This window comes from Syngnathoides biaculeatus, chromosome 9 (assembly GCF_019802595.1).
Source record: "Syngnathoides biaculeatus isolate LvHL_M chromosome 9, ASM1980259v1, whole genome shotgun sequence".
In the NCBI taxonomy this organism is placed as follows: Eukaryota; Metazoa; Chordata; class Actinopteri; order Syngnathiformes; family Syngnathidae; genus Syngnathoides; species Syngnathoides biaculeatus.
In genome coordinates, this window is record NC_084648.1 from 11,323,636 (window position 1) to 11,336,541 (window position 12,906).

The following is a 12,906-nucleotide window of genomic DNA, read 5'->3' on the forward strand; positions in this document are numbered from 1 at the left end:
AGAATTCTTTATATTGAACCTTGCGGTGATCCCGTACTGATTAATCAAAAAAGTGTGTTGATGTTCACGTGCTGAATCGCCTTGAATAAGAAAGCAATGAAAGAACCTATCAGTTCTTAAAAAGCAAATTGCTGTTTATGTCATAATGCTGATGTTAGTCACTCAGTGTTGGTCTCGCAGTTCTGAGGACGTGGGTTCAAATCCTGGCCCTGCCTGTGTGGAGTTTGCATCTTCTCCTGGAGCCTGCGTGGGTTTTCTTCGTGTACTACGATTTCCTACCACATCCCAAAAACATGCATTCATTGGAGACTCTAAATTGTCCCGAGGTGTGATTGTGAGTGCGATTGTTGTGTGTCTCCATGTGCCCTCCAATTGGCTGGCAACCAGTTCAGGATGTACTTTGCTTCCTGCCCGATGACAGCTGGGATTGTCTCCAGCATTCCCGCGATCCTTGTGAGGATAAACAGCTAAGAAAATGGATGGATGGAGTGATGGAGTTTCAGTTTTGGGATTAAATTACTAAGATTTGTTATTGCCAATTCGAACGCCCCCCGTAAAAAAAATGGAAATGACATAACGCGCACGGCGCAACCAGCGTACTTTTATTCTGTATAACGCAGCCTCTGCTATGCAATTGATTATCAGGAAAAGCTACAAAAAATGCTTTAAGGACCCTATTTTTTTTTCAGGGTTGGAACGCATTATTTCTTTTTCCATTCATTTTAATGGGAAACATCAATTCGGTTGTCAAACAATTCACTTTTCGAACCGTTTTCTGGAATGGATTGTGGTCGAGAACTGAGGCATCACTGTATTTTAATTAATTGAGACTTGTGAAATAGCATTACCAACAACTTTTGGCTTCTCCAAAAATAGACAATGTTTATTTTGTGTTTTGTTCCAACATAATAGTCATTACATCCATGTCAACTTTGACTATAAATGATGAACGAGCAGGTGCCAAGCATTGTAGGAGCGTTTCTTTGATGAGAAGGGCCACTTAGACACTCACAATTGTTTTCTGATCAACAGTGTACCACTGCAACACAACACCAAACAGCTGCAGAGATTTGATAAGGTCATCTGTTGGCTCTGTGCCCCTGATACCCCATAACAATTATGTTGTAGTGTAAAAAAACAACTAAGTAGTACGTGGTGCACTCAAACGCCCTGTTGGTTGTACCATTCACATTGCAACAAACATCTATAGATCCATTTTCTATGCTGCTTGGAGTCATTGGTATGAGCTCATTTGGGTCGTGGAGGGGATGGAGCCTATCCCCAGATTTGGGGTATTACAATATGTGGAGGACCAGTGAAAAAAAAACAAAAAACAAAACATGCAGCAGGACGTAAATAGCACTCGGGCCTGATGTTGGACACTCCTGCTACAACTGAATGCCAGAAAAGCGGGTCAATGGACATGGCCTTCTCCTGCCCTGTTGTGTTGAAATTGTCTATCCATCCATCCATCAATTTTCTATAGCACTTGTCCTCAACAGGATCGTGAGTGAGATGGAGCCTATCTCAGCCGATTTAGCAGAGAAGCAGGGTCACACCATGGACTAGTCAATCACAGGGGACATTTAGATAAATGAAGATTCACAGTTATGGGATTAAATCATTCATTTTCTTCACTGCATCTAACGGATATGTTTTTGGATTATGGGAAAATACAGGATTACCTGGAGAAAACAATCATGCAAACTCCCCACTGGATGACCATATTCAAACCCCTAACCTCAGAACTGTGAGGCAGATGTGCTTACCTCTTGTCTAGTGTGTTATTGCCAACAAACATTTTTAGAGGGAAAACTAGATTTTTCTCTTGCCCTGCTGTGCCAAACATCAGGAAATATTTTATACGGCACACAAGTTAGTATTGGACTGTCACAGGGTAAAAACCGTGTACACAGTTGTCGCCATACTAGCCATGCAGTAATTTGGTTCTGTGTAAAAGGTACAGTCGGATTATAAATACCTGAACTTCTGCTTGTTTGTATCTAAAAGTGCATTATTGTGGGGCCTCTGTTAAAAAAAAAAAAAAAAAAAAAAAGAGGCTAAAAATAAGCCCCATTTCGCCTTGCATTCCAGCTGGCACACTATCCTGCTTTGTTGGGGCAAGTGTAAAAGGAGAACTATTCAATCATGGATCTTCTGTTATAGCTGTGATGATACAATTTTGTTGGAATCTGCTTTACTTTTTTTTTTTAAAATATGCTATCAATCCCAAATGTTTGAGCACTACAAAATACATTTGAAAGCCAGAACAAATGGCATAAAGAAGAAAGGTGAAGTCTGACAGACTAAAGAGTAAATAGCAGCCACACATACTGTAAAAGTGGTTTCGCCAGCGACTTTTGTTTAAAAATGTACTTTTAAAGGTTCAGAGTGTGCGTCATGACATAATTTTACACAGCCTGTGTAAGGTGGCATTTTCCCATCATTTCCTCACTCTTGCTGTTCTATGGCAACACAAAACGGGGGTGATAAAGTCAGGTCAACATTTTTTTTACTTTTGGAAGCTGTATTACAGCAATAGCAGAGCTGGGACAGACCTTGGGTATAAGTGTATTCTGTATTGGGGGAACAAGGAGTCAAGTTTAATATTCCATTTTCAAACTCTGTTTTGTCGAAATCAATTGTTGCTGTCTGATAAGTTTTTTATACATACTATGTGACTGCAGGAGGTCATGTTGAGTTGGGCTAATATCCCATCTTCCGTGGGTTTTACGTTAAAAAGGCACATGCGGCTAAGTGCCAGGTCTTCTGTTGCGGCTGTCAAGTTCATTTTGGGATAATTCGCTGTGAAGAACTTTAAAAATTAGCCCCACTTACTGCTGACATTTTTCATATTTTTTATGTTTATGTTGCTGTTCTGTACCGACATGGTATGGGAAGGTGCAGTTGACCCTGCAGCTTTCCATATTCAGCATATTCAGAGATAGTGTCAATGACAGGACATGACCTGTGTGTCAAGGAATGCGGGTAAGGTGTTGGTCATAGGTCATGTTATGGCAATATCCCACAGCACTGGGCTTTTACGCGTACAATTTATCAAATCACTTTTGGGAAAGACTTGAAATACATTTATAATGGATGTAAAATCAACCATTTTCCCACCAACTTTTACCTATTTATTAACGATATAAAAGGGACAGAGAAAGAATGGAGGTACAAAGTTGACTTGGAAGGTGGGCTGCTGACTGTGAGTAAGGGAAATGCGGAATTACGGTATATTAAATCATACTGTGGCAATATCTATATTTATTTCCATTACAGCGCTGATGCATTAATTTTGTGAGGTCTCTGTTTAAAAGATGACACGCCCGCCTCCCATCATCCATCGAGACTCTGACTGACATCTTTGAGCCTTTTCTTAACATAAGAGTGATCTTACCTGTGAAGTGGAAGGAAGGTCATCTTTTCTTGAAGCGTCTTTCCTGGAAAATTCAATGGAAGAAAAACATTCTGTCCAGTGGCTCAGTGTACCGTATAAACACTACGATGCTGAGATCTACGGGTGGCAGCCACATGCCCGTCAACCCAAAACAAATCTTTTACAGGCGATGGTGATGTTATCACGTTTTTTAAAAGAAAAATTTCAGCTGCTCACCTTTTCTTATAGGGCTCCATGTGGCTGGACCTGGTTCCCTCAAAGGTTGCAGACATGGCACCAGATTCCTTCAATGGAAAAACACTTTCAATTCTCGCTTATGGGTCCTAATTCATCATTGTAAAATTATTGGGTTTAAAAAAAAACAACAACTAAAAAAACGGCACTGTTTGGGTGGCTTCTGGAAATAATTCTGTGTTTTGTTAGTGCTAGTTAGTGTTTGTGCTAATTGTTTTTTTCTTGAGGACGCAACTCAATATGAAATTCTGCACGTGTTACAACAGCGTGGCTTCTTGGTAAAAGTGAACGAGTACGAGATTGGCTTGCCAACAGGCTCGACCTGTCTTCCACCGAACTTGCGGCGCATTATAATGTGCAAAGTATGACAATGGAGAGCGCAGAATGCTGAGCAACTCAAGTTGAAGAGTTCAGACGCAAAAGCAGATCTATGTTTGTTGTTTCTGTACGTTTTATATTATATTAATCTAAGAATCTATAGAAACAACAAAAATGGATATATCTGCTTTTGCGTCTGAACTATTCAGTTGTACATCAGGAATGGGAAAGAATTCCACCAACACCACTATATACATACACACACACACACACACACCACACACACACACACACACACACACACACACACAAGATGTGCCCTTGCTCATTCACGGTTCACCGTTTGCAGCCTCGCATATTCGCATGCTTTGCACTCCAAGCTTTTTTTTAATGTACCGTAGTATTTTCACGATCGTAGAAGTCTTAAATTCTCTTCTAAATAGACAAGGCGCCACATTAGACACGGTGTGTTACAATGTGTTGGACCTGATATGCACAGTGAGTTCCAACATTGACAAATGTTGTTGTATGACTTATCCAATAAAGTACACTTAAACACACTGGTTACACTGCTAGCATGCAAGTTTGCACGTGTTTTAGCATGTATGTAGGATACCATATAATGGTGCTCATGAAGCAGTGAGGAACAATTGCATTTAAGATCTGTAAACAGAAGAAGCTTACATTGTCCCACAAACTGCCTGTGTAGGTAGGTTATTACGATGTTATTCACACTCATGGTTTCCCATTAAAACAAAAATTATCACACTACAGCAAACAGAATAGCGTAACTAGCAAATAATAAAACAGGATAATGAATGACTCAAGAAATAATTGACACAAACCAAGCACTTTAAAGGCTATTTACATTCTCCCGGTATGCATCGTGGCACGAAGGACCGCCTTACCATCTTGTTTGTTTTATTATTTGCTAGTTATGCTATTCTGTTTGTTGTGGTGTGAAAATTTTGTTTCAATGTGACAGGCTTTGCGTATACATTCTTCCTATTAAAAAAGCTGAACTCACATGTTTCTATCATGTCACGTCATGTCCTGTCGCAGACCTCAGGATACTGGGCTACTGCACTTGTAACTTTTTCCTCCATTTTCTCTATGCTCCCATAATCTTTTGCTGTTGTCACTCTGAAATTACTTTACTGTCAACTCTCCTTTTGAATGCGGCGAGATGTCTTTGGAGAGCACTGAATGTCAAAGCTCATTTATTTGTTGATGTGCCATGTGACTGGATGGCAACCTGTCCAGGGTGTACCGTGCATCTTGCCCAAAATGCGCTGGGAAAGGCAACGGCTCATTCGTAACCCTCACGGGGATAAGAGTTCTAGATAAGGGGATGGATGCTCAGGCTTAATGCTTTCACTGTAGTGAGGGAGATTTTGAAGGTTAATTTGAAAGGATGGCGCTTCCTTGGTGCCACAAGCCCGAGGTATGCATAGACTTACTCTGATGTCACCTTGAATAGTCAAGACACTGCAGGCTATTCCGCACATAAGCTTCCCAAAGGGTAAATGACACTATTTGAGTGTTTTGTGTTTATGTATCTTACAAGGTTTTATAACTAAGAGAATAAAGCAACCAGTAATTAAAGAAAACTCACTCTGTGGGTGTCCTGTTTGAGCTGTGCCAGGGTCGGATTGTGTTTCCCCCTCCTGGATTTTGGCAGGCACACCACCTGAGTGCTCTGCCCACCATGTGAGTCAACGCCAACAATGGTTGTGTCCTCCCTCAAGTTTCTACCACAGACGCTCCTGGCTTCTAATGTTGGGATATTCTCCTTGTTGGTGTCAGTTCTGTGAAGAGAAAGGATGGAAGAACTCTGCTTTGTCTCGTCTGCCGTCTTTGTGGAGCTGGACGTGGAGTGAAAGCACACATTTTATAGTCTTTGTGCTGTTTAGTATTCCGGGCTAATTCTATTTACTGTCCACATGCATCGTATTGACATTTGGTGCAGTTATTCCTAGACTAATGCACTCATCTAATCCCAGTCATCCATATCTCCAGGTGTTTTCAACAAGGGTTTACAGAGCTGCCAACTTATAAAAACTCGCTTACAGAACAATCATCCATCCAGTTTCCAAATGACTTATCCTCACCACGGTCGCGGTTATGCTGGAGCCTATCTCAACAGACTGCGGGCGAGAGGCAGGGTACACCCGGAACTGGTTGCCACCCAATCCCAGGGCACATAGAAACAACCAACCAATCACACTCACATTCACACCTACGGGCAATTTACAGTGTTGAATTAATCTCCGATTCTTGTTTTTGTGATCTCAGAGGAAACTGGCGTACCCAGACAAAACCCACCCAGCCAAGGGGAGAACATGCAAACTCCACAAAGATGAGGCTCGATTAGAACCAGTATTCTTGCATGAACTTCGTTACCAACATACCTGCTTTTGTCTCCATATCCGGAGCAGTCGTCCTGCTGCTCTCTACGGTGGCGTCGTCTCTGCCTTGCTGTCGAAACGAGCCGCTGTAGGATCACCTCCCCACTGTCGGACATATGATGGACATCAAACAGGTGCTGCTCTACTGTCGAACGAATGGTCCTATCCAGGATTCTGTTCAGAAGGGGAAAAACATACAGTGTATTAAATATGCTTTGAAGTTTAAATTGATGAATATGTTTATAGGAGACATGACATACTTGATGGCATCGGGTGAGCGAATTAAAGGGGAGCAGTGGGAGCTGAAAGAAGGAAAAGAAAAATTAATTAAGATGAATTAATGTTACACAAACTGAGCATGCTCAACCTCCCCCACAGTAGCTCCTTATGCATCCATTAATGTTAGTAGCCTCATGACTATTGTGATTTTATTAGCGTTAGTGTGACGAACAAATCTATTATTTTAACATTGTACTGAGTAGTCAGACCTTCCTGTGCCACATTAAGTCAACAATGGTACTCTTCTCAGATAGGAAAACAAAACATAAAACCTACCTTCCAACAAATAAATTAATCAACCAACCAACTATCCAACTCAACGAGAATGAGCACATATACACATTTTGCCTTTGAGACCGAGGGATGTCTACTTAACCAAACCATACATCAAACCAACAACCCAAGAGACCAACCGACCTATCAACTATCCAGCCAACTACCCGACCAACCAACCGACGAACAAACCAACTATGGAAACAGACAAACAAACCAACCAATCAACATTCCAACAACCTACTGACCAACCAACCATCCAGCCAAGCATCCAATAAACCAATTAACCAAACCAACAAAAATAACAACAACCGACCAACCACAACATCTACCAAACCACTCAACCCAGCAACATACCAACCAACCAACCAACCAACCAACCAACCAACCAACCAACCAACCAACCACAACGGCTACCAAACCATTCAACCCAGCAACATACCAACCAACCAACCAACCAACCAACCAACAAAATATCTACCAAACAATCTTGGTTTAAGACCAAATTTCATGACTTTTGTGTGGTTTGGCATTGGAGGTTCTAATGTCTTATCATTATGGGGATTTTCACAACAAATTAAAAATGTTTCTATCAAAGCGAGGGCATACAACACACAAGGAAATCCTGACTTATAATGTGTCTGGTGACCTGTGAAAACTCTTCCACAAACACCAGTGTTTATAGTAAAGAGCAGAGCGTGGCATAGGGTGAAGGATGAAGGGAGCGATTGATAGCACACAATGTGAAGGTGACAGCTTCTGCCCATTATCAAAATGTTGTCTAAGCAATAAGATAAACACGGACCCCTTCAGAAACCCAAAATAACAAACATCAGAATGCCAACACTCTAAAAATATACCTGCCATTTACTTTTTATATGTATCCTTTGGTTATCCAGGAATTGTCCCATTGAGATAAAATATCTGTTCATCCAGAAAGTCACGTTAAAGCAACATAAAACAGGTTAATGGCTTACCATTGTTGACTTAACCTTTGACTTCAATTGCTGGAAAGGTGGCAAGATTAAACGCTCTAACTCTAGCGTGTGTAACTTTTAGGTAGCATAGTGTATTATGCACCGCAAACAATGACCTTCTTTGGCCTTTTCGCTAAAGCGCAAGTTGAATGAGAGTGTAGTAAAGTACTTGTTAGATCAGGCTGGTACTGTGTAATCCGGGCCCTCCGCACCTCTGCAAATCCCGTGTTACACTCCAGTGGCATATTAGCCAGGACCCTCAGAGGTTGTGCTCCATCACTCAGTGGAATAATAACACAATAACCAGTGGGCAGTTAAAACAAGACTTTGAGAGTGGAAGCGTGTGAGGAACAGTGTAAGTCGGCTGTAGGAGTTTTACTTGGGAACGATGTGCAAGTTAACGATGCCTGGAGTTAATTTGTGTTTGTTGTTATGTTAGCAGGATGCGTTCTGGTTCATGGAAAATGACTTTGGGATAAGAAAAACGGACTATTTTGTATTGCGGGCCAAGATGTACCATTTCTTTTTCACCCAAATGTGAAAAACATCCCTCAAACAAAAGTGGCAAACTCATTCGACTGACAAATATACTCTTGTAAAATAAGCAAGTACCGCATTTTCCACACTATAAAGCGCACCTTCAATGAATGGCCTATTTTAAGATTTTTTTTAATATATGAGTTGCACCAGATTATAAGGCGCACCACATTATACGGCGCATAGAATAGACGCTACAGTAGAGGCTGGGGTTACATTACGCATCCATTAGATGGAGTTGCACGCAAGGCTCAATATGGATCCATATATAAGGCGCACCGGATTATAAGGACCACCGTCACCTTTTGAGAAAATTAAAGGCTTTTAGGTGCGCCTTATAGTGCGGAAAATACAGCAATTTGTAAGGCGAGGTGACAGTGAGGGGAATCCTGAATGCAAGTTATATGGTGCAAAAAAATTATAGCTAGTTTGTAAAAAATAATTCATGTCACTGATGGGATCATTGAAGGCGAAAGAGTGAGATAAGACATGGCGGTGAACCGAATGTGTTCACTTGAGGAGTAGTAACATTATATGAACGCAAAGCTGATGCTGGTAAAGCGACATCCATATTTAGAATGCTAAGAAGTTAAACCGAAAGTGTCACCATAATGTATAGCGCAGATCTTCTTGAGGTCACCATTGTTGCTCTTTGGCATGACGCTGATGTGAGTGTGGAAATTGTGCTGTGATGGGAACACTTTAGTGTGGATGCAAGATAACTAGAACATTTTTGATGAGGAGGACAAGGAAGATGATGATCATGATCCACCCTGGCAGTAACTTCCCTGATTAACAAAACATTTAACGGGCTTTCCAATAGGGCCTACCTCATGTAGAAAGGAGATATTGGCCTCTCATCTTCCTGACCGCTAAAACATGAAGACAAAGACAATGGTTAGCTTTGTGGTGACTGGAAGGTGTCCTGGTTGATTACGGTGAGCCTCCACAGGATATACTGTAGGCTGGCGGTGCTGACTGGATCCAAGCCAGCCAGAAGCACATGCTTAAATTATGCAACCTCCCGGCACTGGCAGTGGAAGTTGTGATTATTGCTTAATATTTTCGGACACTGTGGCTAACATGAGGAAATGTCATAATCGCTCAATCCTAAATCTGACTCATATGCTGTGTCTTCTTCCTTAAAATTCACGGCGGAGTGGCATAGATAACACTGAAAACAAACCAGTGCCGAAATCAACTGATGATTGCCAAAAGCTATTTGGGGGAATTACCATGTAAAATGCCATTTGAAAATGTGATTTTATTAAATACAGCTCTTTCACACAAATATTGGCACAAAATTACCACACAAGAGCCACAAAAGAAGACTTTCACAGAAAACACAGCAAAGTGGGATATGGCATATTTTATAAATGTGAAAATGTTTTTTTTTTCTAAATGTATTTGTTTGTTTTTTAATAATTTTGACATTTTATTCATTTTTATTTTATATTTTTACATTTATCTAGACATATGCAGTTTTAAACTTGCACAACATTTCTAATGTCATTGATTACATTAAGTCTTTTTAAAAAATATTTTAGTTCCTACCGAGACCTAACCTGGCCTTCTCTGATGCATTGAAATAAGTGCCCTTACTGATGTCAGTGGCATTGCTGTGTTGTATCAGGTTTAATTAGGAACAGGAAATAGAAAATCAATGTTCAAATCAACGTCAGCCTTATGGCGACACACCAGGTCTGGGACAAAGATGTTTTCTTTCCCACAAATGTTTTAATTTGATTGCTAAGCTGATGTGTTTTTGGTACGTGACTGGCCAACATGTGGCCTCCCGTAAGGAGCAGGCAGGCTGCACGTATAATGTTCAAAACAAAGGATTTAGGTTTCCAGTTGGGCAGTGAGCAAAATGGGCCAAAGTTCAGTGAACTTCAAAAGTCTTCAGGAAACAACAGAAAGAATAAGAGACAAGGACCATTCCATGAAGCATTAGCTGTTTTTTTTTTGTTTGTTTTTTTAAATTGTCCTACCTGCCATGGTGGTGTTTTTAAAGTCTGGCAAGCATATTAAATATTAGCTCATGCCGACTTGCATTGCAAAAGAGCGGAAATCCATCTTACCCACTACCTTACTGTAGGGATAACAACATGCTTTGTGGGGCTGCAAAGAAACATACCGGTCATTCTGGGCTGAATGGAAAACTACCCGGAACAAGCCAGTCTATCATGAGTTGGTCCGGTTTTGTACCTCAGCTTCATTAAAGATGCAAAATTCTTCGCCGTTTACAAAAACACAACTGTTCAGACGGACTGAAGACACGTGTTTGTTGGGCTGTCTGAAGGCTAGATCGCCTGTTTACAAAAACATGTTCACTAGGTTTAGTAAAGGTTAAATTGTTTGGGGAATGATGTACATTATGTTCAGAGAAAAGTCTAAATTGTTTTCGACAAAAACATGCGTTCGGTTGTTGTTTACAAAAACACATTGGGTTTGTTCAAGACTGACATTGAAAGCTGTAAATTATCTTCAATGTTTTGCAAAATATTGTCATTGCCGTCTCGTCAAAACATGTACATCAAGTTTGTTGATGACTCCAATTTCCCTTCCATGTTTATAAAAACACACCGGTATGTGAGGTAAATTGAATGTCATCTATGTTTATGAAGAAACATTAGAAAATAACTCAAAATTCTCTCTGATGTTTATAAAAACACTATGATAAGTTTGTTGAAGACTATAAATTGTCCTCAATGTGTTCCAGTACACACGATAGGTTCATTGGATGACCTAAAACGGGTGCTCAATGCGTCAATCGTGATCAACCGGCAGTGTTGATCGGTTGCTGGACGGCGTGCCCAAAAAAAAAAAAAGTCAGCCAATGTTCCCTCTACACTTCGCGTGTGCGCAATTGCGCACCGCTGATGTAGTCTCTTCGCAGATATTCTGCGTTGCGCGCAAAGAACAGGAAATCCAATGCGAATTGAAAGTATGTACAGCTATTCAGTTTGTGGCATTTTGGCAATGTGATTCAATGAGTGAGGGATGACTGGTTGTTACATCCAATGGCACAATTCACATACGTACTGTAAAAAATGAAAAGAAGAAGCGACCGATTTCTTTTAGGCAGCATACGGAACTTTCTCTAACAACGACCGCTGTTCCGCCACACTCTCTTTTTCCTTGTTTCCCTTACACCAGCTGCCCCACCTCCCGCTCCTAAAGACATACATTCATAATTAAAATTGTGAGAGTTCTTACGCAGCCATCAACGTGTTTTATAATGACAGCGTCCACCACCGCTGCGTTAGTTAGCAACACAGTCCGGACAATGTAGAGCAAAGACGAGCTAGACATGCTGCTTGTGGTTACTTTCGATATTAATGGAGAAATTTAAAAAAAGAAATGCTGTCGTTTTAAGATGCAATGACTGCCGGTGTATGTGAATAATCTAAGAAAAAGTGGTTACACTGGACGAGATTTTCTCTTTTCCGAGTGGGAAAGGTCTGGTCTGAAGCCAAAGTAGAAAGTGCAGGATGAGATGGATGAGATGTAATCTTAAAATTCCACCTTGCCACAGCCTGATCCAGGATGAAAGCACAAACAATACAGTGCACAAACTCTAATTCTGTATTTTAAATATAGGAGACAATATAACATTAACCTTAAAACGGTTTGGGAGCATATCGCCCCCCACCCCCTGTCATTGGTAGCTCGCAAGAGGCTGGATGCTTTAAAATTGAGGTAATATAGTCAGAGCACTCGTCATCTAAAAAGTCATCAATGTTGACAAAAATGTATCTTGGTCCATCAAAAGCGTAATTTTCCATGTTTTCTAGAGCAGTTTAGGTTTGTTTAGGAAGCAGGTATTTTAGAACCATTGAAGAGGAGAAATTGTTGATTTTGTTTATCCAAAACATACATTTTGTTTGCTGAAAACTAAGTTGTGTTGGATTTATTTTGAAAACTACATTTGGTTTGTTGAGGATATTTCTCTAATGTTGTGGAAAACGTATGTTACAGGTTTGTGGAAGTCACTAAACGCATTAGGTTTGCTGAAGACTCGAATGGTTAGGATGTTTTTGATACAGTAATATGTATAGTATGTTAGGTTTAGAGAAAACTAAATTGTCTTTGGTGTTCCCGACAACGTAAAACTAGGTTCACCGGAAACCCTATCGCTTGGGCACCGAGTTTCCAACTCCATCTTTGGTGCATTCAGAAAGAAGACAGATAAGTCTTGCCCTGACAGCCTGCCAGCAACGCCATCGCCACTCACCCTCGCACCTCATTGCGACGTTCCTCGCTCCCACCCAGCTTCGAAGGCGCTTCTGAGAATGCGTCAGTTGCATAACAGCCATCCTGTGGACCATAGCAACTGCACACAAAAGCCAGCATGTGACCGGGAGCGGGGTAAATTCACATGACGCTGCTATGTTGGTTCATGTGTGGCGAGTGAGGGTGGTGTCATATTTCAGGTGGAGGTGAGACCGCCAAGGCATTTATTTGACACAAAAGGGGA

The 12,906-nt window shown here is 40.9% G+C and overlaps 1 protein-coding gene across 6 annotated transcripts in view; it reads right to left on the reverse strand.

Annotated features, from left to right (window-relative positions):
• fam13a (family with sequence similarity 13 member A) overlaps window positions 1–12,906 on the reverse strand; it is a 54,198-nt gene that overhangs the window by 20,550 nt on the left and 20,742 nt on the right. For 4 of the 6 annotated variants that reach the window (XM_061830287.1, XM_061830286.1, XM_061830283.1 and 1 more), the window contains 7 exons: window positions 12,664–12,762; window positions 9,257–9,298; window positions 6,621–6,662; window positions 6,364–6,534; window positions 5,568–5,760; window positions 3,617–3,684; window positions 3,401–3,443 (listed from right to left, as the gene is read on the reverse strand). In XM_061830287.1, the coding sequence (XP_061686271.1) occupies window positions 3,401–3,443; window positions 3,617–3,684; window positions 5,568–5,760; window positions 6,364–6,534; window positions 6,621–6,662; window positions 9,257–9,298; window positions 12,664–12,762 (658 nt within the window). The remainder of the gene's footprint in view (window positions 1–3,400; window positions 3,444–3,616; window positions 3,685–5,567; window positions 5,761–6,363; window positions 6,535–6,620; window positions 6,663–9,256; window positions 9,299–12,663; window positions 12,763–12,906) is intronic. The other 2 variants (XM_061830284.1, XM_061830285.1) reach the window with 2 other exon arrangements.